This window comes from Nansenia antarctica (assembly GCF_963989245.1).
Source record: "Nansenia antarctica genome assembly, chromosome: 2".
NCBI lineage: Eukaryota > Metazoa > Chordata > Actinopteri > Argentiniformes > Microstomatidae > Nansenia > Nansenia antarctica.
The window spans coordinates 9,257,515-9,284,976 of NC_137675.1; the positions used below are offsets into that span (position 1 = coordinate 9,257,515).

At 46.0% G+C, this 27,462-nt stretch overlaps 1 protein-coding gene and 1 pseudogene across 2 annotated transcripts; both read left to right on the top strand.

Moving 5' to 3' along the window:
* The first annotated feature begins 3,574 nt into the window (after window positions 1–3,574).
* On the top strand, window positions 3,575–6,432 carry LOC308149768 ((E3-independent) E2 ubiquitin-conjugating enzyme UBE2O-like; annotated as a pseudogene). Its single transcript has one exon. The product of its transcript is annotated as a (E3-independent) E2 ubiquitin-conjugating enzyme UBE2O-like (transcript).
* Window positions 6,433–7,716: 1,284 nt separating this feature from the next.
* Window positions 7,717–26,393, top strand: LOC308149769 (cell surface glycoprotein MUC18-like; the record flags this gene model as incomplete). The annotated part of the gene is made up of 11 exons (XM_080522659.1): window positions 7,717–7,830; window positions 10,466–10,706; window positions 11,250–11,345; window positions 14,277–14,372; window positions 15,547–15,674; window positions 16,132–16,273; window positions 16,588–16,703; window positions 17,511–17,652; window positions 20,382–20,493; window positions 26,029–26,197; window positions 26,337–26,393. 11 exons carry the CDS (start codon window positions 7,717–7,719, stop codon window positions 26,391–26,393), a joined length of 1,413 nt encoding a protein of 470 aa, XP_080378785.1.
* Window positions 26,394–27,462: the final 1,069 nt, after the last annotated feature.

Consider the following 27,462-nt stretch of genomic DNA (forward strand, 5'->3'; position numbering starts at 1 on the left):
CTCTGTGCAGCATGCAGTGAGTCCACATCACTTTGGGGGCGACTTTTCTGACAAGCGCCATCAGTCCACTCTTTTGCCCAGTCATAGCGCGCGCACCGTCGGTACACACCGCGACACACTTTGCCCAACGTAAGTCATTTTCACCGAAAAAGTCATCAATCACTTTGAAAATTTCAGCACTTGTTGTGCGTTCAGGAAGCTTCTTACAAAACAAGAACTCTTCACACATTTCGTCTTGGTCAACAAAGCGCACAAATGCCAAGAGCTGTGCGTCTTTGGGGATGTCCACTGATTCATCCAACTGGAGTGCAAATGCCTCCGCCGTTTGTAATTTCTCAATTAACTGCACCCTCACATCCGATGCCATTTCACCAATTCGCCGAGCAATTGTTGTGTCTGACAACGGTATAGTCTTCAACTTTTCTGCATATCCATCATTCCCAAACATGGTCTTGCACATATCAGTGGCCGCAGGCAATATCAAATCTTCTGCAATTGTGTATGGTGTTTTACACTGGGCAACGCGAAGAGCAACTTGATATGAGGCTTTCAAAGCAAGCTCACCGACAGTAATAAAGAGCAGGACCCCGAGCTGTCTGCCCTGCCAGAGACCTCTTTCTGCCACCAGGAAGTGCACCAGTAGGTCGCAGACAGAACCACAGGGAGGCCACCTCTCTCTTGAGTCAATATTGACCATAGGCAAGCTTCTGATAAATGTAGGATAATCTTTAGAGCCTCCCGATAATCGGGCGTTTGCGGTCCTTGGTCGGAAGGGGGGGGGACATTGGACCAAAAACGGCCAGATTATCTTTATGTGTGTAGCCTACCAGGTTTAACAGCAAAAGTTGAGCCACCGCTAACAAAAAAAGCAATGCGTGTGAATGCGAACAAGAGGCACAATTCCATTTGTGGAAATAAATCACCTCAAAGTAACAACCAACAAAGTCATAAAGTTTATTTTAGTTGATTTGGTCATGCAACGCTACTTTCTCTCTTGATCCCATTCACACGGAGGGACCATCTGACTGTAAACTGTACACTTTACACTAATTATTAAACTATCCCCATAATCTCTATAATCTTCATGATATGATGTAGCTACGCTGAACAATAGTGCATACTATAGGTTTTGTAAGAGTTTTAAAATGTGTTTTTTATTATTATTATTATTATTATTATTATTATTATTATTGTGACCGGCTGTAAACTCTAGTCACCTACATGAACGGACACAAGAGGGCAGCACGACCATACGAATGGCCCTGTCTCAAGTTCAACACGCACAGACGTTTCTTTTTTTTTTTACTTGCTTTGCATATTGAATGTGTGATGACACTATTGATCGATTAAAATGTTAATTACAAGGAATCACATTATTATCCTGTCGTCACCATGTTTTTTTCTACCTATGTTATAAACAGAAATGGTTGTGTGTACCTTGGCTACTGCGTCAGACATCCCAATCTATTCTGGCACAGTGGCCAGTGTTCGAGTTATGTGGGAGCCAATGGGAGCTGAGCTCCCATAAGGAAGGTCTGAGCTCCCATGAAAGCAGTCAAATCATACATCTGTGGGGGTCGCTATTAATAATACATTACCACAACCATTATTTGATCAAAAATGTCAATGTAATGAGTATTATTTATATTTATTTATATGATAAATATTCTAAAATAAACACGTTTTCCAAAAGAACTACGCGCACCATTAATCTCCTGTGAATGACAGTATGCCTTTGACTGCCTGCAATTTACCACCAAGACACTATGGGGCGCAGTAGAATATTGTGCAACAGCAGAATATGATCGTTGAGAGCTTGCGAACGTGAAAACACGATTATTGAGAAGAAAATATTCAGTAGCTAGCTATCATGCCACCCCAAAAAAAGCCACTGCTGCCGACCGAGGCGACAAGACTGGAAAGTTTTGGGATTTCATCCAAGAAACCAAACTTGAATTCAGCTGCCCTGTTATGACACCTAACTGTTGAAATAACAGAGCTCAAACAAAAGCAAGTGCTTCCGAAGAAAGTAGCAGAACTCCCCTCCAGTATGTATAAGGAGACAGCTAGTTCGTTCAGGGCAGCCTATACTGTCGCTAAAGAAAGGATTATACAGTCGGTCCTACTCACCGATCCGATCATTCATGTGCCCAGATTGTAGAGCACATTGCACAAGAGATGAAAAACAAATTCATTTCTAATGTCAAATCACTTGATTCCCGTATTAGCGTAACATTAGATGAAAGCACAATTCATGGACGAGCAATCATACATGATTATTTATGTCAGGTGCGATGTCACTGGAAATGGAGACGGGGACAATGTGTCGTGCTTGTGTAGTACCCTCGAAAATAATAACCAATAATATGGTTATTATAACTATAACTATTAATTATAACATTTATTTTAATGCAAAGTTGCCAAATAATAATTATTTCTACAGCCAACTGTAAGGGGTTAAATGTAGATCAGGACTGAAGAAGGGAGCCAATGGCGTTGTGTTTAGTAGGTCAGGTGGTGTCTGCCCAGGGAGCCAATGGCGTTGTGTTTAGTAGGTCAGGTGGTGTCTGCCCAGGGAGCCAATGGCGTTGTGTTTAGTAGGTCAGGTGGTACTCTGCCCAGGTTCATATTCTAGACAGGAGCTCCCGCGCTGCCTTCTGAGCAAACTTGGGAAGAGAGAAGCTAGTCCGGTGTTTGCCAGGTTTGTTACAACGTGAAAAGCACACAAATTAACTTTTAACTGTTATTATATTAATGTAGAATACATCAGAGATATGTTTTGAGTAGACTTGAGTGTTTAGAATCCGACTTTTGAGTAACGTGAGAATTGTGCCTGTTGCCTTTCTGTGTTTCCATTGCTAGCTAGCTGGCACGTTAGAACGCGGTCAACACCGTGAGATGAAGTGATTTTCCTGAAGACACTTGACAGTCATTTTGATTAGTATTTCGAAAGTTTGTTGTTTATATTTGATGCCAATAGGCTAATATTACGTTTTGTGAATGTTTTAGTCTTAAAGTAAGACTGCAGTTTAAATGGTATTATATTGCTATATCCCAGTGTGTCGTGATGATAATTTGGAATAGCCAATTGAGAATGTTTTTGAGTGAGACACTCTTGCCACAGAATAGTAGGCTACTGTATGACTTGGTACCAGAATAAGTAGGTCTATTATATGTTTATTGAAAAGTGTGTGTTTATAGATTGGAGGAGAATGTGGATTTATTATTTTATTACAATTTCATTCAATTATACTATGAGTGTATTATGCAAGGTAATAGCATACCCACCAGCATAAATGCTGCAACAAATGGACATTTAATTGAGTCTTGAAAGACATGGATATATTTCACACTGGCATTAGGGACATATTTGGAAAATGATTGTTTTATTAGTTGTTGTTCTAAGTCCCAACGCTGCGTGGGCATGATTCGCACGGGTGCATGAGAACATTTCGCACTGTTATTTTGGAGACCCCCACAAAGCTCAGCTTATAACTCGAACCCTGTTATGAGGTATAATAACATTGAGCTATAACATTATGTTGTTTGATTCCCTGACAACAGCGCAGCAGCGATGGCGGAACCCGTGGCATCGATGGACGCAGCAGCATCCCCGTCCCGGAGCCCGGCCCTCTCTCCGGCTGTGAGCCCGGGGTCGGAGCCTCCTTCCTCCGTGGCGCTCTCTCCCTCCGCGGGGGGTTCCCAGCGGCTCCTCTTCTCCCACGACCTGGTGTCGGGTCGGTACCGTGGCTCGGTCCGGGTCGGCGTAGTCCGGATGATCCACGGCGAGGAGGAGTTCGACTCCGATTCGGACCTCGACGGTGATGGCGGCGGGGGTGGAGGAGGTGGAGGAAGAGGAAGAGGAGGAGGAGGAGGAGGTGGTGGTTGCATCCCCTGTAGCTCGGACACCGAGAGCGGTGCCGCGGACGCCCGGTCCCGGCCTCTTGGAAGGGGGTTCGTGGTGGTGCAGTGGTACCCAGAAGGAGCTCAGCAAGACATTCGGGAAACAAAGCTGAAACTTGAAGATCGATCTATCGTTATTAGAGACATGGTGCGGCGGATGAATTCCAATGACAACCAGTGTGGCATTGTGATCAACATCGACATAGAGTGTGCGGAGAAACTGGTGGGGACCAACTGCGTGCTTTACCCCGTCAACACTAAAGACCTGCAGCACGTCTGGTCTTTTCTCTATGGAGACTACATCGCCTACGACTTCTGGCTGGGAAAGGTGTACGACCTGACCAATCACATCATCCTCAAGCTGTCCAATGGAGCCAGGTGTTCCATGAGTGTGGAGGACGGTGCCAAGCTGTACGACGTCTGTCCCCACGTCAGCGACTCGGGTCTGTTCTTCGACGAGGCGTACGGCTTCTACCCGGGCCAGGTGCTGATCGGCCCGGCCAAGGTCTTCTCCAACGTACAGTGGCTGTCGGGGGTCAAACCGGTACTCAGCAAGAAGAGCAAGTTCAGGGTGGTGGTGGAGGAGGTCCAGGTGGTGGAGCTGAAGGTGACGTGGATCACCAAGAGTTACTCCCCGAAGGGCCCCGACAGCGTCTACCCCCCCGCCTCCACCATCGCACAGGAGGACCTCTGCAGGGTGAAGCGTCTGGGGTACTACGACCACACCCAGAGGCAGCTGGGGGAGAGGGCGCTCTACGTGTTCCCCGCCAAAGGAGACGCCACGCGCATCACCTGTGAGGGGCCAGAGGGAGCCCCTGTGCTGCCTGAGGACCCTGTGGCCAGACGGTTGAAAAGATTGTTCAGGAAGGAGGCAGGGAAGAAGGCGACAGAGAACGTAGACACACAGGGTGAAGACCGGAAGCAGAACCCTGCGGAAAAGACCGGAAGTCCAGAAGACCACCACACCTCCATGGAGACCCCCAACAACACAGACGCCACCTCCCAGCCCCCCCACCAGCCCAACAACGGCCCCATGGCCCCCCCGCCCCCCGGGCGGTCCAGCCCCACCCCCAGCGCCTGGAAGGCGGGTGGGCGGAGCCGGGGGAGCAGGACGCGGACGACGAGGGGGCGGAGGACACGGACGACACCAGCTCCATGACGTCGTCGGCCAGCTCCACGGCCTCGTCCCAGAGCGGGGGGGTGGGGGCCAACCGCAAGAAGAGCATCCCTCTGTCCATCCGCAACCTGAAGAAGAAACACAAGAAGAAGAGGACCAAGTTCTCGCGGGAGTTCAAGCTTGGCGACAGGGTGGCGGTGGAGGTGGTCTCTACGAAGACCTCTGCTGACGTGATGTGGAAGGACGGCCGGGTGGAGACGGGCATCAGGTCCAACAGCCTCATCCCCATCCAGCACCTGGACAACCACGAGTTCTGCCCCGGGGACTTTGTGGTGGACAAACGCCCCCAAGCGTCCCAGGACCCAGGTGTGTACGGAGTCATCCAATCGGGAGACCACAAGGGGAGGACGTGTGCCGTGAAGTGGATCAAACTCAACCCCTCCAGCGACAATGTGGAGGTGATCGGAGAGGAGGAGGACGTGAGCGTGTACGACATTGCCGACCATCCCGACTTCCACTTCCACACCACATCCGCATCGGGAACTCTGAGAACGGCCAGACGGGCGACTGTGACAACGAGGTAACGGCAGAGAAAACGTCAGTGGGTCAGGTGTCCAGAGTGGACGTGAGCAGCAAGGTGGAGGTGGTGTGGGCCGACAACTCCATGACCGTCGTCCTGCCCCAGCACCTGTACAACGTGGAGTCAGAGATCGAGGAGACGGACTATGACTCTGTGGAGGAGACCAGCAGCGGCCTGTCCACGGAGGAGTGGGAGGACGAGAGCGACAGCTGGGAGACGGACAACGGCCTGAACGAGGACGACCAGCAGCACCCCGTCGCCCACGACAACAACAACGCCTCCACCCAGGCCCACCTCCCCCCTCATCCTCTTCCCAGAGGAGGGGTCCACCATCCCGCTGAAACCCTCCTCGGCCGGGGAAGAACCGGAGGGGGGGGCGGTGGCGGCCAGCCCGGGAGGAGGAGGAGGAGGAGGAGGAGGAGGGACCACCCCAGGCGGGGGGCCAGGCGAAGGCGGGGACAAGCCCAGAGAGAAGGGCGCGCCGCGGGCCTTCTGCGAGCTGAGGGAGGCCATCAAGATCCTGGAGAGCCTGAAGAACATGACGGTGGTGCAGCTGTGGACGGGCGGCTCCCCCACCTCACCCACCGGCGCGGAGCCCATTGCTGCCACCAACCACGCGGCGAGCAGCGGCAGCGGTACCAGCACCGGCGCCGGGGGAGGGGCCAACAGCACGGCGGGGACCCCCCAGGCCGCCCCAGAGAAGCCCACCAAGGAGAAGCGCTTCCTGGACGACATCAAGAAGCTCCAGGAGAACCTGAGGAAGACCCTGGACAACGTGGCCATCGTGGACGAGGAGAAGATGGAGGCCGTTGTGGAGGCGGGGGTGCTGTAATTAAGCCTGCTGGACTCCTACACCTCCCAGACGTTCCTCCACAAGCACGTAAAGAGATGCCACCATGAGGAGTACGTCAGACTGCTGAGGACAGGAGAGATCAGACCAGAGACGTCTTCCAGAGGCCCACAACCGCCCCCCTCCACCTCAAACACCCCCCTCCCTCCTTCCAGAGGCCCACAACCGCCCCCCACCACCTCAGACACCCCCCTGCCCCCCAACCGCAAACAGAGACACACAGACAAACCTGAACCTCACCACTGTGATCTGTGTGGGAGGGGCTTCACTTCAAAGAGGGATCTCATCATACACCAGCGCACTCACACTGGAGAGCAGCCTTTTCACTGCTCCCAGTGTGGTAAGAACTTCAGCCGGTTAGGTAATCTAAAGACACACGAGCGCACTCACACTGGAGAGCAGCCTTTTCACTGCTCCCAGTGTGGTAAGAACTTCAGCCTGTTAGGTAATCTAAAGACACACCAGCGCACTCACACTGGAGAGCAGCCTTTTCACTGCTCCCAGTGTGGTAAGAACTTCAGCCTGTTAATTAGTCTAAAGAGACACCACACCAGCTCACTCACACTGGAGAGAAGCCTTTTCTCTGCTCCCAGTGTGGGAGGAGCTTCACTCAGTCAGGTGATCTAAAGAAACACCAGCGCACTCACACTGGAGAGAAGCCTTTCCTCTGCTCCCAGTGTGGGAGGAGCTTCAGCCACTCACAAACTCTAAAGCAACACAAGTGTCCTAAAAAGAGGGAAGGACCGGAACTTTAGATTTTAAAGTTGTTAAAGATGTTAAAGTTGTTAACGTTGTTAAAGATGTTTAAGTGGTTAAAGTTGATAAAGTTGTTAAAGTTGTTAAAGTTAAAGTTGTTTAAGTTGTTAAAGTTTAAGATGTTAAAGTTGTATTTATACTTTCTACCTTTTTGTACATAATATAGTGATATGATTAGAACATGTACGGGGTTTTTTTCATATTGAAAAGGGAGGTCATTAATTATGTTAATTTATAGAACAGATGATATTTAATGAATATGTTTGTTAGAACAATTAAATAGCGTACATAATACAGCTGAATATCCACCCCTTCATCTGTCAGTGGATCACTGACTTCCTCACCAACAGAAGGCAGTATGTCAGGATGGGCCCTCACCTGTCTCAGCCCCGCACAGTTAACACCGGTGCTCCTCAGGGCTGTGTGCTCTCCCCCCTGCTCTACACCCTGTACACCAATGACTCTGGTGACACATCTGTCAAGACCATCAGATATGCAGATGACACCACCATGGTTGGCCTCATCACTGACAATGACGAGACCGCCTACCGGAGGGAGGTCGGCTGCCTGGTGTCCTCGTCTGCAGCCAATAACCTGGAACTCAACAACACCAAGACAGTGGAGGTGATTATGGACTTCCGGAAAAGGCTCCAACTCACTCTCCACTGGTCATCAATAACTCCCCAATCACAATAATGGATGAATTACAAGTTTCTGGGCACTACCATCTCCAACAAACTAAAATGGGATAACAACATCACCCATTTAGTTAAAAAAGGCCAGCCCAGCAGCGCTTGTTCTTCCTCCGTCAGCTGAAGAGACTCCACATCAGTCGTCACATCCTGGTCCAGTTCTACAGGGCCGTCATAGAGAGCATCCTAACATCTTCCATCACTGTCTGGTACGACTCTGCGTCTGGCCGATCCAAGGCCAAACTACAAAGAGTCGTACGGACAGCTGAGCGGATCATCGGCTGCCCCCTGCCTCCCATCACAGACCTCCATAGCTCCAGATCACTGAAGAGAGCACGCAAGATTGTGGCTGTCCCCTCACATCCAGCTCACAGCTTGTTTGAACTACTCCCTTCTGGACAGCGGTACAGGGCCACCAGGTCAAAAACAAAACGTCAAAAACATCTGGAACAGTTTTTTCCCCAAAGCCACAGCCCTCCTCAATAACTCCTGATCATTGCACCTTGCACTTTACATGTTCTTGCACTAAGTTGTACAGTATATTTATTCATTCATATTGGTACTGTATATTTTGTCTTGGGTATTGTTGTGTTGTCGTCTTGCTGTTGTATGTACTGTAGCCTGTTCAGCATGGTAGAATACCAAGTCATGTTCCTAGTGCATTGCACATGGCGAATAAAGTTGAATTGAATTGAAATGGTTTGTAAAGTTTTGATTTGACAATAACTTGTCTTCATTTTCTGTTGGTGTTCTGTTATATGTTTGTTTTTGAATTCTAGGATTTATAATAATAATAATAATAATAATAATAAACTTTATATAGCACCTTTTATCAATTACATCTTTGTTTATTTCTATAATTCGTATGGTCGTCTTGACCCAGACGTTACATATTACAACGATACAGACTCCAATATGGTGTGCGCTGCAATCTAGTGGTCTACATGTGAAGCTGTCATTGAAGCTACTTTTCGCCGATTTCACTGCATAGTGGACATATTCTCTTGCAGTTAAGTAGACAGGTTTGGTCTCAGATATATGGAGTTTATCTTGAGCCTAATTAAATCAAAAGCAAAGAAATATTTTGTGAGAAAAAAATTCCACTTTTTTAAGCAAAAACATAGATCCGTAAGCAAAAACATAGATTTGCAAAACATGAGATTTGCTAAAAAAAAGTCTTCTTGCACTTGAATAGCATTAAGGTTGATGCAGGCTCACTAGTCAGCTATGGCTGATATAATATCTAACATTTTATATGAAAACACCTGCTAGCATGCTCATTTCACACGTAATTCGCTCCGCTAACGTAGTACGGAGTTGGCTAGTTAAACCACATCAGTGATAAATATAATTCCATAACTGCATACTACTACTACGGAGCACACACACACACAACACACATACACACACACACACACACACACGCACGCACGCACGCACACACACTACTATTTATTGGCCAATGTACAGAAAGTGCTGTAGTGACCAGTTTAAGGTTTAAGTGCCAATGTCTGTGTACTGTATATTTGTGTTTGTTGATGTTGATGAAAATGCAAAATCGGTCGGCTCACTCTATACTTGGAGAAACTGCTACTCACTGCTCCCTGTTTGTTTGTTTCCCATAAAATATAGCGTTTCGTCATGAGTTAAAAAAAAATAAAAAAACAATGGCTGAACCTGTGAACCTTTTCACGATCACGTCTTTCTTTAGTGAGGCACCATTGAGAGTTAAAAAGGGTCTAAATTCGTTCAATTCCAACAAAGTGGTTAGTGTCACGGTTTTCTCAGGGGGTATTATCAAGGGTAGTGTCCAGGCATCCATGAAAAAAAAGATTTACGAGGTTGAGGTGAGTTAAGTTAGCAGTAGTTAGCTAGTTGAGATGATATGCCATGTTCTGGCTGAGGTGAGTTAAGTTAGCAGTAAGTTATTTATGTAAGGGTGGTTAGGGATAACATTGTTTTCAATGCAGGTGCACGTTGAGGGTCAGTCAGTCAGGTACAGCACCTGCGAGTGCCCAATCGGCAGAGACAAGTGCCACCATATGGCTGCTTTGTTGATTTGGGTGGAGAAAAATGTGTCCCGTACCGACGTGGAATGCGTGTGGAAGAGGGCAAAGACACCGAAAACTAATGAAATTGCAGCCAAGAGAGTGTCTGAGATGACTCCATCCACAACACAAGGTTAGTAATTAATTAGCAAGTGGTGCTTATGTTGTTACTAAATCAATACAACACATATTCTCAATTAGTATTACTCATTTCATACTATTATTTCAGCTGGAATCAAAAGACCGGTCACCCAGGAGGACAAGGAATGGGCACTGGCATCCCTGTCCAAACTTGGCCGTTTTACTGGGATGGGGTGGATTTTGAGTCCAGAAATGCCTCAGGTACGACTTATGTCTTTTGTACTTTGATATGCTTTCCATGTTACCAGAAACATCCCAATTACACAATTGAAAGGCGCTATAGAAATTAAAGTTATTATTACACTGAAACCTCATTGACTTACAAGGAAATCATTCTTATTTGTACAAATCTGACACTGTGCTTAACTTTGAATCTAGAGGAGAAAGGGGAAGAAGGGGAAGAAGGGGCCACCAGAGGAGTTTGAGGTAGAGAAGGGGATGGACCAACGCATCGTCAACGGGAAGGTTGAATTCTTTCTGAAATGGAAAGGATTTACAGATACGGATAACACATGGGAGCCTGAGGAAAACCTTCACTGTCCGAAGCTGATTTCAGCGTTCCTTGTTGAATCCCAGAAGAATGTAGTGGAGACAGGCATGTATGGTGGACACAGACACAGTGAGCTGTGGGGGTGAAGAGGTCTTGAAAGCACACGAGCCCTCCTCACCCCACTCCTCCTCTGTGCCTGATCCTGGAAGTCCTATTATAAGGCTATATATGATTATTCAGGACTCAGTGCATGGCCACCTAGTACAAGAGTTGTACAGCGATTAAGACCTCAGACCACAGGCCTTTGGTCGGCGTCTTCCAGGTCAAACTCCGTTCTGACAGAGCCAGACTGCCCTCTGGATCCTCACCTTAGCATGAGAGCACACTGTAGCTAGGCTCATTTAGCAAAATGTGGTTAAATGGCTGGTTTGTCTTCCCCTAGTTCACTCCCAGTGAACAAGATGATCCGAATCATCCGCCTGAAAGACCCTGACCGTGGTCAAACCACACTGCCATTTGGCCAGAGGAACCAGGAAGAGGAAGACTGAATGTTAATGTTAATGTATATAGATCTTCTAAGATATAGATTGATCTTCCAGGTCAAACTCTGTTCTGACAGAGCCAGACTGCCCTCTGGATCCTCACCTGAGCCCTCCCCAGTGACGTCTTCAGGAGAGGAAGACTCCTCGCACTCCCAGACCCCTGAGGAGATGAGGAGAGAGGTTGACGCCACGCTGGAGACAATCACCTCCGGAGAGTCTTGGGCTGGTCAGACCTGCAGTGTCACAGCTGGTGAAGGTGGTGCCACTAGTATGGTGGACACCAGGGCTTAAAGTTCTCCGGCACGGTGCCGGATTTCCGGCGCGGGGGAATTTTGAGCAATAAAATAAAATAAAATCACATGCTATTTGTTTACATCGTAATTTAAAGAGTCATCTTCAGCAAAGAGACAGTTCCGCCTACCAATGGTATCACATTGCTCAAGGCAACCAACGACTTCTAGCCAATCGGAGGCAGAGTAGTGGGGCGGGCCTTAAGAAGGCCATCTTCAATGGCCGACCGTGTTTGCGAGCAAAAGATCCGAGTGTGCGCGTTTATAGCTGAACATGATCTGTCTTTCACAATGGCTCAGCCACTGGTCGATTTGTGCAAGAAGCTATCAGAAGACAAAAATGCACTGACAAAGCTGTCCGTTTCCAATCCGCTTGTTAAGTCTGACGTCACACGTGACGTTTAGGAACTTCCGGGGCCAAACCAGAAATTCTCCGCACCAGAATAACAGTTGTACTAGCGATAACTTACCATTATACTATCATACTATCTATAACTAGCTAACAATTACAAAGTTAGTCAACAATGGCTGAACCTCAGCGGGGACTGGGATCGAATCCCGGTCTCGCCAGACCCGGATATGGCCGAGGCACACAGGGAGCGGCATATTGAGCGGCCGCTCCAGAGGGCGGTATAGGACTATTTCCGGACAAGGATCCGTCGCGCAACAGCGCCCCCGGGGTGCCGGAATAACGGTGCTGGGCTCGAGGAGCCAGTCAGCTAGTCTGCCTGGCGATCTCCTCTGGGGCTGCCGGCCACGGGGTCGTGCGGCGGATCCTACGCAATAGGCAGGGGATAATTGGATACTAGGTTGGGTGCAATTGGATACTAAATTGGGTGAAAAAAGGGATAAAATCAGAAAAACAAATTTAATTTAAAAAAAAGACTGCGGTGCTAGACCACTGGACCTGGACCACCCCTGGCCACGCATTGACTTTTTTAAGGCCCTTGCGAAAACCACACTTTTTCAGGCGGGTCTTTTTAAGATGTTCTCTTATGTTCTGGGACTGTCCTACTAGATGTGTGTTGTTCCTGTGACTCCTCCAGGGAAGGAAATTAGACATTTTTGTATGCTGCATCTGCATGTGTTTCTGCACCCATTTGTCTTGCCTTTTTGCCAACGTTTTGTTAAATTAGATACTGCTGTTTGCATTTAAAAAACATTAAAAAGTATTTTAATTAAAAAAAAACAATGGCTGAACCTGTGAACCTTTTCACGATCACGTCTTTCTTTAGTGAGGCACCATTGAGAGTTAAAAAGGGTCTACATTTGTTCAATTCCAACAAAGTGGTTAGTGTCACGGTTTTCTCAGGGGGTATTATCAAGGGTAGTGTCCAGGCATCCATGAAAAAAAAGATTTACGAGGTTGAGGTGAGCAGTAAGTTAGCTAGTTGAGATGATATGCCATGTTCTGGCTGAGGTGAGTTAAGTTAGCAGTAAGTTATTTATGTAAGGGTGGTTAGGGATAACATTGTTTTCAATGCAGGTGCACGTTGAGGGTCAGTCAGTCAGGTACAGCACCTGCCAGTGCCCAATCGGCAGAGACAAGTGCCACCATATGGCTGCTTTGTTGATTTGGGTGGAGAAAAATGTGTCCCGTACTGACGTGGAATGCGTGTGGAAGAGGGCAAAGACACCGAAAACGAATGAAATTGCAGCCAAGAGAGTGTCTGAGATGACTCCATCCACAACACAAGGTTAGTAATTAATTAGCAAGTGGTGCTTATGTTGTTACTAAATCAATACAACACATATTCTCAATTAGTATTACTCATTTCATACTATTATTTCAGCTGGAATCAAAAGACCGGTCACCCAGGAGGACAAGGAATGGGCACTGGCATCCCTGTCCAAACTTGGCCGTTTTACTGGGATGGGGTGGATTTTGAGTCCAGAAATGCCTCAGGTACGACTTATGTCTTTTGTACTTTGATATGCTTTCCATGTTACCAGAAACATCCCAATTACACAATTGAAAGGCGCTATAGAAATTAAAGTTATTATTACACTGAAACCTCATTGACTTACAAGGAAATCATTCTTATTTGTACAAATCTGACACTGTGCTTAACTTTGAATCTAGAGGAGAAAGGGGAAGAAGGGGAAGAAGGGGCCACCAGAGGAGTTTGAGGTAGAGAAGGGGATGGACCAACGCATCGTCAACGGGAAGGTTGAATTCTTTCTGAAATGGAAAGGATTTACAGATACGGATAACACATGGGAGCCTGAGGAAAACCTTCACTGTCCGAAGCTGATTTCAGCGTTCCTTGTTGAATCCCAGAAGAATGTAGTGGAGACAGGCATGTATGGTGGACACAGACACAGTGAGCTGTGGGGGTGAAGAGGTCTTGAAAGCACACGAGCCCTCCTCACCCCACTCCTCCTCTGTGCCTGATCCTGGAAGTCCTATTATAAGGCTATATATGATTATTCAGGACTCAGTGCATGGCCACCTAGTACAAGAGTTGTACAGCGATTAAGACCTCAGACCACAGGCCTTTGGTCGGCGTCTTCCAGGTCAAACTCCGTTCTGACAGAGCCAGACTGCCCTCTGGATCCTCACCTTAGCATGAGAGCACACTGTAGCTAGGCTCATTTAGCAAAATGTGGTTAAATGGCTGGTTTGTCTTCCCCTAGTTCACTCCCAGTGAACAAGATGATCCGAATCATCCGCCTGAAAGACCCTGACCGTGGTCAAACCACACTGCCATTTGGCCAGAGGAACCAGGAAGAGGAAGACTGAATGTTAATGTTAATGTATATAGATCTTCTAAGATATAGATTGATCTTCCAGGTCAAACTCTGTTCTGACAGAGCCAGACTGCCCTCTGGATCCTCACCTGAGCCCTCCCCAGTGACGTCTTCAGGAGAGGAAGACTCCTCGCACTCCCAGACCCCTGAGGAGATGAGGAGAGAGGTTGACGCCACGCTGGAGACAATCACCTCCGGAGAGTCTTGGGCTGGTCAGACCTGCAGTGTCACAGCTGGTGAAGGTGGTGCCACTAGTATGATGGACACCAGGGCTTAAAGTTCTCCGGCACGGTGCCGGATTTCCGGCGCGGGGGAATTTTGAGCAATAAAATAAAATAAAATCACATGCTATTTGTTTACATCGTAATTTAAAGAGTCATCTTCAGCAAAGAGACAGTTCCGCCTACCAATGGTATCACATTGCTCAAGGCAACCAACGACTTCTAGCCAATCGGAGGCAGAGTAGTGGGGCGGGCCTTAAGAAGGCCATCTTCAATGGCCGACCGTGTTTGCGAGCAAAAGATCCGAGTGTACGCGTTTATAGCTGAACATGATCTGTCTTTCACAATGGCTCAGCCACTGGTCGATTTGTGCAAGAAGCTATCAGAAGACAAAAATGCACTGACAAAGCTGTCTGTTTCCAATCCGCTTGTTAAGTCTGACGTCACACGTGACGTTTAGGAACTTCCGGGGCCAAACCAGAAATTCTCCGCACCAGAATAACAGTTGTACTAGCGATAACTTACCATTATACTATCATACTATCTATAACTAGCTAACAATTACAAAGTTAGTCAACAATGGCTGAACCTCACCGGGGACTGGGATCGAATCCCGGTCTCGCCAGACCCGGATATGGCCGAGGCACACAGGGAGCGGCATATTGAGCGGCCGCTCCAGAGGGCGGTATAGGACTATTTCCGGACAAGGATCCGTCGCGCAACAGCGCCCCCGGGGTGCCGGAAGGCGATAATAGGGAGAAGGTTTTTCCTTCTATCAGTGGCCCCGGGCCCGAGCTAGATTACTCTTCCTGCAACGAATGGTGGATTGCTGATTCACATGCTTAGTATTCAAATGTATTGATTGTAAGTCGCTTTGGAATAAGGCGTCTGCTAAATGCCAAAAATGTAAATGTAAATGTAATTCAATCGAAACCCTCCAGTGTCGGGGCTGTTGTTATTCAACCATGTTTTCTCAATGTATCTACTGTTGGTTGAACCCAACTTAGCATATTGCGGCAGTGACGACCAAACAAAACAAATCTATGTTGAGTAAATGATTGGCTTAGCGTAGCCTGGTGACTTTGCCAGACGTGAATGGGCCCTGTTGATTAACGACCCCCGCCCTGTCTTGTGTTTTTTTCTCTCTTTTTTTTTGTCACGCCAGATCCGACAACCGTGGTGGAGCTGTGGAGAGAGTCCCCCCAGGGCCTGGTCAAAGAGGGGGACACTGTGGAGCTGCGTTGCCAAGGCGATGGCAACCCCCCGCCACCCTTCACTTTAAACCGAGAACAAGTAAGAATGGCCCCCTTTTCTATGTCTGACCATTGACAAGGCCGGGCCGTAAACCTAGGGGGGGAGAAAAGGCGACATGGGGGAGACATCTGGAGAATGTTTTTGATATGCAGACTCAGGGCTTGGGAGTAGATGTTTGGGAGAAATGTGGGTCGTCCTTTTTTTGAAAGGTCTGCCTCATGTCTGACCCTGTAGCTTGGGGAGAGATCTTTGGACCCTGAGAAGGTCTGAGACTGGAAATCGGATGGATCCGTCAGGGTGAAATAGTTGTCATTCCCATGTGTTTCTAACACAGAAGCTATGTTCATCTGACTTGGGTGCTATAGGTCAGTGTTTCTAACACAGTAGCTATTTTCATCTGACATGGGTGTTAACAAGTGTTGGGTTGGGAGTCAGGACCCACTGTAGGGTTGAAGAGTGTCGAGGCTGATGTCATCCGTCGTGTTCCCCTCAGGAGCAGGATGTGACGCTGGACTCCAGCGAGGACCTGTTGGTGCTGAGGGAGGTGACGCGCCGGGACAGCGGGGTCTACCAGTGCCGCTCTCTGGACCTGGACTCCTACGATGAGGTGGTGGGAGACGAGCTGCTCACTGTCCACTGTGAGTCTCTCTCACGCGCACGCGCGCGCACACACCTACACACACACTGTGTTTTTACAGTATGTTGTTTCCTGTGATCATTTTATCTAATATCTGTGGTTGAATTATTTTTTACCGTTGGGGATTAATAAAGTACTACTCTGTACTCTACTCGATACGCACGCACACACACACACACACACACACACACACACACACACACACACACACACACACACACACACATAAGCTCTGTCTCACCATAACAAGGCTAAGGTGAAGCCTTATCTTAAGCCATGTTTTCACATTGTGTGTTTGTGTATGTGTGTCTCCAGATCTTGATCCAGCAGTTCTGGTGCCCAAAGCCTCTGAGATCATGTTGAAAGGAGAGAATCTGACTGCCACCTGCAACGCTCTGTCCTCTCTGGAAACCCACACTGTCTGGTTCAAGGTATGGCCCCTCCCACATTCTGTCAAACCCGTCATAATATGTGACTTGGTCTGGTGAAAAGGGCTGCATGTCGGCAATCCTCAAGTTGCGCAATATTTTTATGAGAAAAGAAAACTGATTTTTTTTTCATGTTACAAAAGTTGAAGTGTTGAAGAGCCCACTCGATATAACAAACAACTGTTTTAGCATCACTAAATACTTATGATTTGTGAATTGGATTCACTGTCTCGTCTGCCATAGGCTACTGTTCCTTTTTAGCACTGGCTATTAGCAGCTGTTTTGCCTGCGTTTTGATTCAGAGCGCGTTTCTCCGCTATTTCGTTTGAGGTGGACCAACATTCAAATAAGCATATCTTCGTCAACTATTTTCAGATCTCAATGTATGACATCATTTGAAAGCTTACAATACTTTCATAATCTGGAAAAAAATCATTAAATGACCATGAGGACTTTTTAACCAGACACTGTCACATATGGCCTACATAACACTTAACTCTGTCACAATGGCTGACATAACACTTAACTCTTAAAATGTAAATAACAGCTACTAATAGGAGTTAAAACAATTCAGATTATGATAAATTATATGGCACTGGCATGGAGAAGGGTCCTGTCAGTAAATACTCCCACACACGAATGACCTCTGCTTATTTATTGTGTCAACGTTTCCATCTATGACCTTTATCAAGACATCGTCAGTTTGATCTAACCAGGAAAAAAGAACACAAGAGCACATAACTTGTTTATGTCAAAGGCTGAGTTACATTCCTGACCATGTTTGTTGACGTCTCTCTTTGCGGGGTGCAGAATGGGCAGCAGGTCGCCGTAGGCCACATGCTGACCCTCCAGGACGCCAGCTACGACATGGCGGGAGAGTACGTGTGTGAGGTGACCGTGCCCGTCCTGCCCGGCCTGCATACCAACGGATCCGTCCACATCGTGGTCCAGGGTGAGTGTGTGACTGGCACTGAGAGTTAGTCAGATCAAGCCTTAGAGGTTTGTGGTAAACAGTGAGTTTCAGTGTTTCATGTGAGCCGCCGTCTTATGATTCTATTTTCAGCGAGTCACTGTCGATGAGTTAGTCGTGATTCGATTGCGCTGACAGGGACTGTGCTCTAGGCATGGTTTTGTGATACACTGCTGATTTTGCAGGTTTTCCCACTTAGAAAGAATGTAGAGGTCTGTAATTTTTATCATAGGTACACTTCAACTGTGAGAGACGGAATCTAAAACAAAAATCCAGAAAATCACATTGTATGACTTTTAAATAATTAATTTGCATTTTATTGTATGAAATAAGTATTTGATCACCTACCAACCAGTAATAATTCCGGTTCTCATAGACCTGTTAGTTTTTCTTTAAGAAGCCCTCCTATTCTCCACTCATTACCTGTATTAACTGCACCTATTTGAACTCGTTACCTTTATAAAAGACACCTCTCCACACACTCAATCAATCAGACCCCAACCTCTCCACAATGGGCAAGACCAAAGAGCTTTCTAAGGACATCAGGGACAAAATTGTAGACCTGCACAAGGCTGGGATGGGCTACAGGACAATAGGGAAGCAGCTTGGTGAGAAGGAAACAACTGTTGGCGCAATTATTAGAAAATTGAAGAAATTTAAGATGACGGTCAATCTCCCTCGGTCTGGGGCTCCATGCAAGATCTCACCTCGTGGGGCATCAATGATCATAAGAAAGGTGAGGGATCAGCCCAGAACTACACGGCAGGACCTGGTCAATGACCTGAAGAGAGCTGGGACCACAGTCTCAAAGAAAACTATCAGTAACACACTACGCCGTCAGGGATTAAAATCCTGTAGCGCACGCAAGGTCCCCCTGCTCAAGCCAGCGCATGTCCAGGCCCGTCTGAGGTTTGCCAATGATCATCTGGATGATCCAGAGGAGGAATGGGAGAAGGTCATGTGGTCTGATGAGACCAAAATAGAGCTTTTTGGCATAAACTCCACTCGCCGTGTTTGGAGGAAGAAGAAGGATGAGTACAACCCCAAGAACACCATCCCAACCGTGAAGCATGGAGGTGGAAACATCATTCTTTGGGGATGCTTTTCTGCAAAGGGGACAGGACGAATGCACCGTATTGAGGGGAGGATGGATGGGGCCAAGTATCGCGAGATCTTGGCCAATAACCTCCTTCCCTCAGTAAGAGCATTGAAGATGGGTCGTGGCTGGGTCTTCCAGCATGACAACGACCCGAAACACACAGCCAGGGCAACTAAGGAGTGGCTCCGTAAGAAGCATCTCAAGGTCCTGGAGTGGCCTAGCCAGTCTCCAGACCTGAACCCAATATAAAATCTTTGGAGGGAGCTGAAAGTCTGTGTTGCCCAGCGACAGCCCCGAAACCTGAAGGATCTGGAGAAGATCTGTATGGAGGAGTGGGCCCAAATCCCTGCTGCAGTGTGTGCAAACCTGGTCAAGAACTACAGGAAACGTCTGATCTCTGTAATTGCAAACAAAGGGGTCTGTGTAATATTAATATAGCAGGTCTGTGTGTGTGTGTTGTTAGGGGTGTGTGTGTGTGTATGTGTGTATTGTTAGCGGTGTGTGTGTATTTACGTGGTGCTCATGGGATGTTTCCTCTCTCAGAGCCAGACTGTTTGAGTGGATCTCCTCCTTCACCAAGGCCGACATCGGAGACGACCACCTCACACACACACACACACACCACTCCAAAGGCTCCCACCTGTCCAGCAGCCAGTGAGTGGTTTCTTTACCAAATATTAAGTTCTGTTTTTCTGATGTATCAAATACTTATTTCATGCAATAAAATGTAAATTAATTACTTTAAAATCATACAATTTGATTTTCTGGATTTATTTTTTAGATTCTGTCTCTCACAGTTGAAGTGTACCTATGATAAAAAATTACAGACCTCTACATTCTTTCTAAGTGGGAAAATGTGCAAAAGCAGCAGTGTATCAAATACTTGTTCTCCCCACTGTATAGCATGGTTAGCTGGATAGGGCAAGAAGTTTGGGTACTCTCTCTTGCCTGAGGGTACATAAAGACTTCTCTGTGAAGAGGAAAGGAAATCAATCATACAAGAAACAAGCAAGACCACTTTAGGAACAAATATAGACATCACCACACCAAATGTATTTTTCCAGATAAATATATAATTGGAGTTAGAGTCTAACATTTAGAGAAATGTTTTGAAGTGGTCGAGTGCCAAAACACAGGCTTGTTTAGACATATTATTAAGTTAGACACTTACTCACTGTCTCGCTGTTTTTTTGAGCTCCTGCATCATAATGTCTCGTAAAACACATACGCAGACTATTGTTTGCCTTTTAACGAGGGCTTACTGCATGGTTATATATAGGAGTTTATAGTGGTGGGCAATAGAAGTCTCTAATTTCAATCTGAATTAGATTCATTGGATCAGGTCGGTGCATCACTCCTGGAGAGAATAACATTAACCTGAGGTTGCCCTCTCTCTCTCTCTCTCTCTCTCTCTCTCTGGTGTGTGTGTGTGTGTGTGTGTGTGTGTGTGTGTGTGTGTGTGTGTGTGTGTGTGTGTGTGTGTGTGTGTGTGTGTGTGTAGCTGAGGGCAGTGGAGTCATGAATGGTCATGGAGTCATGAATAGTCATGGAGTCATGAATAGTCATGGAGTCATGAATGGTCATGAATGGTCATGGATGAATGGTCATGGAGTCATCATGGTCATCATCTTCAATATCCTGCTGCTGGCTATCCTGGGCAGTGTCATCTACTTCCTCCATAAGAAGGGCAAGATCCCCTGTGGGCGCTCAGGGAACCAGGAGATGTGAGTATTACATCTACAGTAGTTACTGTCTACCCTTTCACTGTTGGGTCAAGGGCCAGCTTCTGTGTCAAGTTTATGATGAAGCAGACCCTACGGTAGTCCTTTAGGTGGTTCCCAACCTTTTTTGTCTTGTGTACCCCTTGAGCTGTTTTGCCATGCCAGAAGTACCCCCTCACTCATGCGTGTTGATTATTTCCCAAAAAAATCAATTAAACTCTAACTTGCAAATATAACATTTATTACTGACACACAGAGAGCAAAACCTCTTCTCATGTCTCCAAAACTCTAAACACATTTTCTGCTTTACACACATTTTGCTATTCAAAATGGCACTTTTTAAATGCACTGAACACGGTTTTCTGCACACAACAATCTGACATAAAGTCACATGTTTGCCATTTCAAAACATTGCCATTCAAAATTAGACTACATGAGCTAATTGGCCAATACATGTGCCACCTGGCCACCTCAATGGTTAATTGTTACCACATGCCCACACACTCACTGAAAATAGAAAAATAAATAATAAATAATAATGAATTTGATTTGATATCTGTTTCTTTTCCCTTTCTCCTGCTCCTCTTTGGCTTCTGTCTGAGGTGCAGTGATGTCATCATTTTCTCATCCCAGAGTCTTGACTGATGGGGAGAGGAAACAGACAAGATGAGACAGGATAAAACTTATCACACACACACACACACACACACACACACACACACACACTTAAACTTCTTATCTAACTCTACTGATTATTAATGAAATCATTTGAACCACTCCCCTTTAATACATAGATATTTACACCATTGTGAAAAATAGACTCACCCAGTAGCAGTTGCAATTCTTTTTTTCATCAGTTGAGCTTTAATGAGACACTTGAGGTTGCTTCTCTTTTATAATCTTTGACAGTTCTGGAGGCAGTGTGGCAACAGCAGTCACCAGGCTGCTCTCCACACTCAGTCTGTTCCTTGGCTTGGTTTTGATGTGGGTCAAAGCTGAGAAGGTCACTTCACACATATATGTAGATCCAAAAGGCAAAAGTTCATTCAATGCACACTTTCCCAGCACTGGATATTCCTTTTCAACATCACACCAAAACTCTGTCAATGACTTGTCAGCATGTGCCATCTTCAACCCACGATCAGAGGACATGTCCATCAGATTTTCCTGCAGGCTTGCAGGAAGGCTGCTGCTGCTCCTGTCATTCACTCTGAATGGGTTCCTCACCCAGTCCAGTTTTTCTGACTTTGTTTCAATGTCATGAAAGTACTGGTTGAAGTCAGTGTCAAGTTTGGACAGATGTGCTTTAACTATTTTCACCACAGGACCTCTGTCAGCATCAGTGGTGGCGAGATGGCCATCAAGCAGTGGGAAACAGCTCACATCTCCATCCTTACATTTCCTCTCCCATAATTTAACCTTCTTTATGAATCCATTCACTTTGTCATACATGTTAAGGATGTGTGAGTACTTGCCCTGAAGTGAAAGGTTGAGCTCATTCAGCTTAGTGAAGACATCAGCAAGATATGCCAGCTGCGCAACCCACACTGCATCCTCAAACAGGGCTGCAAGAGGGTGGTCGTTTTCTGTCAGGAAAGCAAACACCTCGATGCGCAATTCATAGAGCCGCAGCAGCGTTTTGCCACGAGACAGCCAGCGAACGTCTGTGTGAAGCAGTAGCTGCTCATGCTCTGACCCGCTGTCATGACAAAGAGTTTGAAACAGTCTGTGGTTCATTGGCCGGGACTGAATGAAGTTAATCACCTTAACTGCGTCATCCATAACTGCACTTAACTCGGGGCTCATCCTTTTGCTGGCGAGTGCCTCCCGGTGAATAATACAGTGCATCCACTTAATTTCGGGGTTCACCTTCATCACACGCCCAAGCAGCCCACGCACCTTACCCGTCATTGCTGCCGCTCCATCGGTACAGATGTGACTGCAGGATTTCCACTCCAGATCGTTGTCTTTGAAGAAGCTGTCAATAATCAGAAATATTTCCTCGCCAGTTGTCTTTCCTGGCAGCGTCTTGCAAAACAAGATATGCTCATTTATGTCCGACTCTTCTTTATAACGCACAAAAGCCAGCAGCTGAGCCTCCCCACTAACGTCGGTCATTTCATCTAATTGCAAAGCGAACTGACCTGCTTGCTTCATTTTATCCACCACTTGTCCGACAATATTTATGGACATATCATCAATCCGACGGGAGACGGTATTGTTAGATAATGGTACCAACTTGAGCGCGTCAGCTGCTTTCTTGTCCAGCATAGTTTGAGCCAAAATCACAGCGGCAGGCAAAATCAGATCTTCGGCGATTGAATGTGGGGTTTTTGACTTAGCCACTAGTAATGAAACAGCATAGGACGCCTCCAGTGCTTTGCTTGACACACTTGCCGCTTTTTTCAGTGTAGCCTGACTTGACTTGAACTCTGACAGTTTTCGCTTGAAAAAGTCGTCAGTTTTACCAACAGTTGCTAGGTGTTTGGTGTTCTGGTGTCGCTGTAAATGGGCTGGCTTCATTGAATTATTAGCCAGGACTTCGCCGCAGAAAAAGCACTGTGGCTGTGGTGGATCAGCCGATGTACATGTAAATCCCCACAAAACATATGTTTCCAAATAATAGCGGGGTCCTTTTTTTCTTTTTTTCTCTGATCTGACCGTCTGATCTGCCTCTGATCTGACCGTCTGATCTGCCTCTGAAGCTGGTCGTTTTAGCCATCTGTCCATCTTTGCGGTATACTGACAGGCCTAGCTGACGTGCGCGCGTAAATGAACGTAAATGAACGTGATTTAAATGTGACGTGACTACCACGTGTGTTACAGTCATCACCTGTCGGGGAGGAACTTAAGTTGCAGCGTACCATTTTAACAACAGGTTTATGAAACGACTATATTTAATTATTTTTTTGGAAAGGGAAATAAATTATAATTCCAAATCTTTCCACGTACCCCCTGCAATCCCCTCACGTACCCCTAGGGGTCCGCGTACCCCCGGTTGGGAACCACTGCTTTAGGTCATAGGGGCCGATTCACGAAACATTTTACACCAGGTGCAATTTGCACCAATTATTTTATCAATATGAGATAAAACACCAAAAACAGAACTCAACTTTGTGTTTTGATTTAATTCATGTAATGTAATATTCTCCTTCTCTCTCTTACCCTTTATTTTGACCTTTTTGCTCAGATTTCTGTTTCATTGTCAACCGCAACCATGATGTTTTCTTTCACATTGTCCTTTCCAGCACTGTTTCAATAACTATGGTGACTGTGGTGGGTACAGCCCCGTACGGTGGTTGGTTTGGCTCTGTAGTGTGATTCAGGGTTTAGGGCTCTAACGTTTTAGTGCAAACTTTCACGGTGGCATTTGCAGTGGCACTTGCGGTGCTAGGGGTGTGGCTTGACAAGTGTTGTGATTTTCAGTGTGTGACCGTGTGTTGCAGACCCTACCAGAGACTGATGCCAACTGCTGGTTGGAGGTAAATCCTACCAGCATTCAACCTCTCTTTAGCAGGGTGTCTACCAACAGGTCCACAGGTCCAGACGGTCTATCAGCTTCTCTTCTCAAAAACTGTGCAGAAGAACTAACAACAGCATGGTGTCCGCTATTTGAAAAGTCCCTGAATACCGAGGTTCCAGCTCTGTGGAGGAAGTCAATTATAATCCCTGTGCCGAAAAAACCTTGTGCCATGGAGAATAATGACTTCCGCCCCATAGCTCTAACTTCCATTGTGATGAAATGTTTTGAACGATATGTACTGTCTCTGCTTAGAAAACACATTGACCCACTGCTAGATGTTTTTCAATTTGCCTATAAACAGAACCGTAGCACGGAGGATGCTATTCTCTATATCACACATTCTGTATCCAAGCACCTCGAGAACAAAAAGGCCTATGCCCGAATTGTGTTTGTTGACTTTAGTTCCGCCTTTAATACGGTACAACCCCACGTGCTCTTAGGAAAGCTCAAAGACATGGGTGTCAATAGCACTTTAATCAAATGGATCCATTCCTTCATGTTAGAAAGAGAACAGCAAGTGAAAGTCAATGGAACACTGTCAGTGACTAAACACTGCAGTACAGGTGTCCCCCAAGGTTGCGTTCTGTCTCCATATCTTTTCTCAGTATACACCAACGACTGTAAAAGTAACCACCCAAGCAACCATATTATAAAATATGCGGACGACACTGCAATTCTAAGTCTCCTTGATAAAGATACAGACCCCTCGGTGCTCCATGATGAGATTAATATATTCACTAAATGGTGCGACAGCATGTCAAGGACCCCAATTGAAATAAGCCAGTGGCTTTCTTGGGTTTTTATCCTGTTAGTTGACCTTGTATGTAATATGTACTTTCATGTACCTACTTCTGCAAATCTTCTAATAAAGTTTTCAATCAATCAAAAAAAAGCAACCATCTCATCTTAAACCCCACCAAAACTCAGGAGGTTGTGTTAGACCCAAGGCAGGTAACTGACCATGAGCCTGTGGTCGTTAAAGACCAAACAATCATCCAGGTGCCCTCTTATAAGTACTTAGGTATTCAGTTAGACAACCATCTCTGCTGGAATACACACTTAGACAGCTTATGTAACAAACTACAGCAGAGGCTTTATCACCTGAGGCGACTCAGACTTTATGGGGTGAGAAAGCAGATCATGAGAATTTTCTATCAGTCCATTGTTGAAAGTGTAATCAGATATGGAATAATTGTGTGGTTTGGCAACTTAACTGTACAACAAAAAAACAGACTAGTCAGCATTCACAAAACAGCTATGAAAATTGTAGGTGAAAGAGACTATGTGATCCTAAATAAACTATATGAAAAAGCTGTCCTGGACAAGGCTAACAAGATAATCGCAGACCCCCAACATCCGCTCTCCACAGAATACGAAGTTCTCCCCCTAGGTAGAAGGCTTCGCATGCCAAGATGTAACTATAAGCTCTTAAAACTATCATTTGTCCTATTCTCCATTAAACTAATCAATTCTCTCAAGCAGAAACGATGATTAGGACATGATCACCAGCACCTGCACTTTATCTTAGACACCACTTGAAGGGCCATGTGCAATATTCGAAAACACCACTTGAAGGGTTATGTGCAATATATATTTATACCAAATGATGCCATGTCCAGGTGGAAACTGCTGCCAATGTCACTCAATGTTTGTTGCTGTCCTGTTGTTTACTTTGTCTACTGTATGTTGTATGTATCGTCACTGTTGCACTTGAAGCATGAAAGTACCATGCCCAAGACAAATTTCCCCTCGGGGACAATAAAGTACAATCAATCAATCAATCAATCAACAACGTTGTATTTCCGTGTTAAATAAAAGTCAGAATATTTTGATTGATTGCCGACATGCAGACCAAAACACTAGACCGTGCCACAAATTGCCAATATGCCTGCGTTTGAACTTGCGTCTGTTTTGCACCGGCTGAAAATAGAGCTCTTAGAGCGTAGAGATTGACTGTACATCCTGGCAGTCCTGGTTAGACAAGGCTGACTGAATGTGTTGCCTTCTGTCCACAGCACTAAGGAGAAGACCACCAAAGACGACATCGTGGTCGAGATGAAGGCCGACAACAAGACAGAGGACACCGTCCTCCTAATCGTGGTCGAGATGAAGGCCGACAACAAGACAGAGGACACCGTCCTCCTAAAGGGCGTCAACGGTGACAAGAAGAGCCCCAGTGAGCAGGTAACTATAGTTACAGAGTCACAAGATAGCACATGTCAATGACTCTTAAACTAGGGCACTTTCAAAGTAAAAAAAAAAAAAAAAGGGTTCTTGGGCTGTTCCCATGTAGAACCTTTTTGGGTTCCACTCTGTGGAAAAGGGTTCTACATGGGACCAAAAGGGGTTTGTCACAGAGTTCTTCCACAGGAACAGATGAAGAACCCTTTATGGTTCTAGGTTGCACCTTGTATACATGTGCAAAAAAGTTTAAGTGTTGAAGAGGCCACTCAATATAACCAACAACAGTTTTAGGATCACTATATATCAGTTCTAATTTGTGAACCGTCCTGCTTCAGGCTACTGGGCCAGTGATACATGGCTTGTAAACAAACTTAAGTTTTAGGACGTGTTGTGTTTTTAGCATGTTGATGTTCTATCAGCATGGTGTGATGTGCTAAACATGCAGTTAGATGTTCATAGCAATGTTCTTTCTTAGCTGCTAGCTAGCTACCAACGCGATGATAGCAAACCAACATTCAAAGAAGCATATCTTCTTCAACTATTTATGACACATCGTTTGAAAGCTTACAATATGCACTTTCATAATCTGTAAAAAAATAAAATAATAATAATAATAATGACCTTGCCCTACTTGGGGACTTTTTCCCCAGACCCTGTCACATAATGCAAAGCAGACTAGATACATCCATAATTTTGCGATGTACTCTGTATTGACATTGTTGGTGTTTTCTTCTCCTTCTCCCCCTCATCCTCCTCTTTTCCCTGGAGTAAAGTACATGGACCTGCACAAGTGACACATGCAGAGGGCTGCAGTCTGAGAAGGGTCAGCTGAAGCTCTCTCTGTCAAACAACATCTGCTCAGAACCCCCCCTCCCCCACAAAGGTTCAGACTACTGGAAGCCCTTGGAGAGCTGGCTTCGCAATCACTTCCCCAATCACGACTCAATAACCGCTTTCTCCATATTTTTTTTGTGTTCAGCAGTACTCTGTACCATATCTGGCCAAATCTACACAGGAACAAGTGTACACAACTGATTTTATGGTGTTTGATAAGAAGTTGGGAGGATGCTTGGATAGTTCTGTTAGTTTCTATTTGTTGTTTTGTACTGTTTTCCCTCCCAAAGCCTTTTTTCGAGTGTACGATGATGACGTTCATGACCTGTGCATTCTAAACTTTATAAAGTGTATATATTATATATATTTAGTTATTTAAGATATTTTGGCACAGACCTTTTCATTTTCAGAAGTCATGATTGATAGGGTAA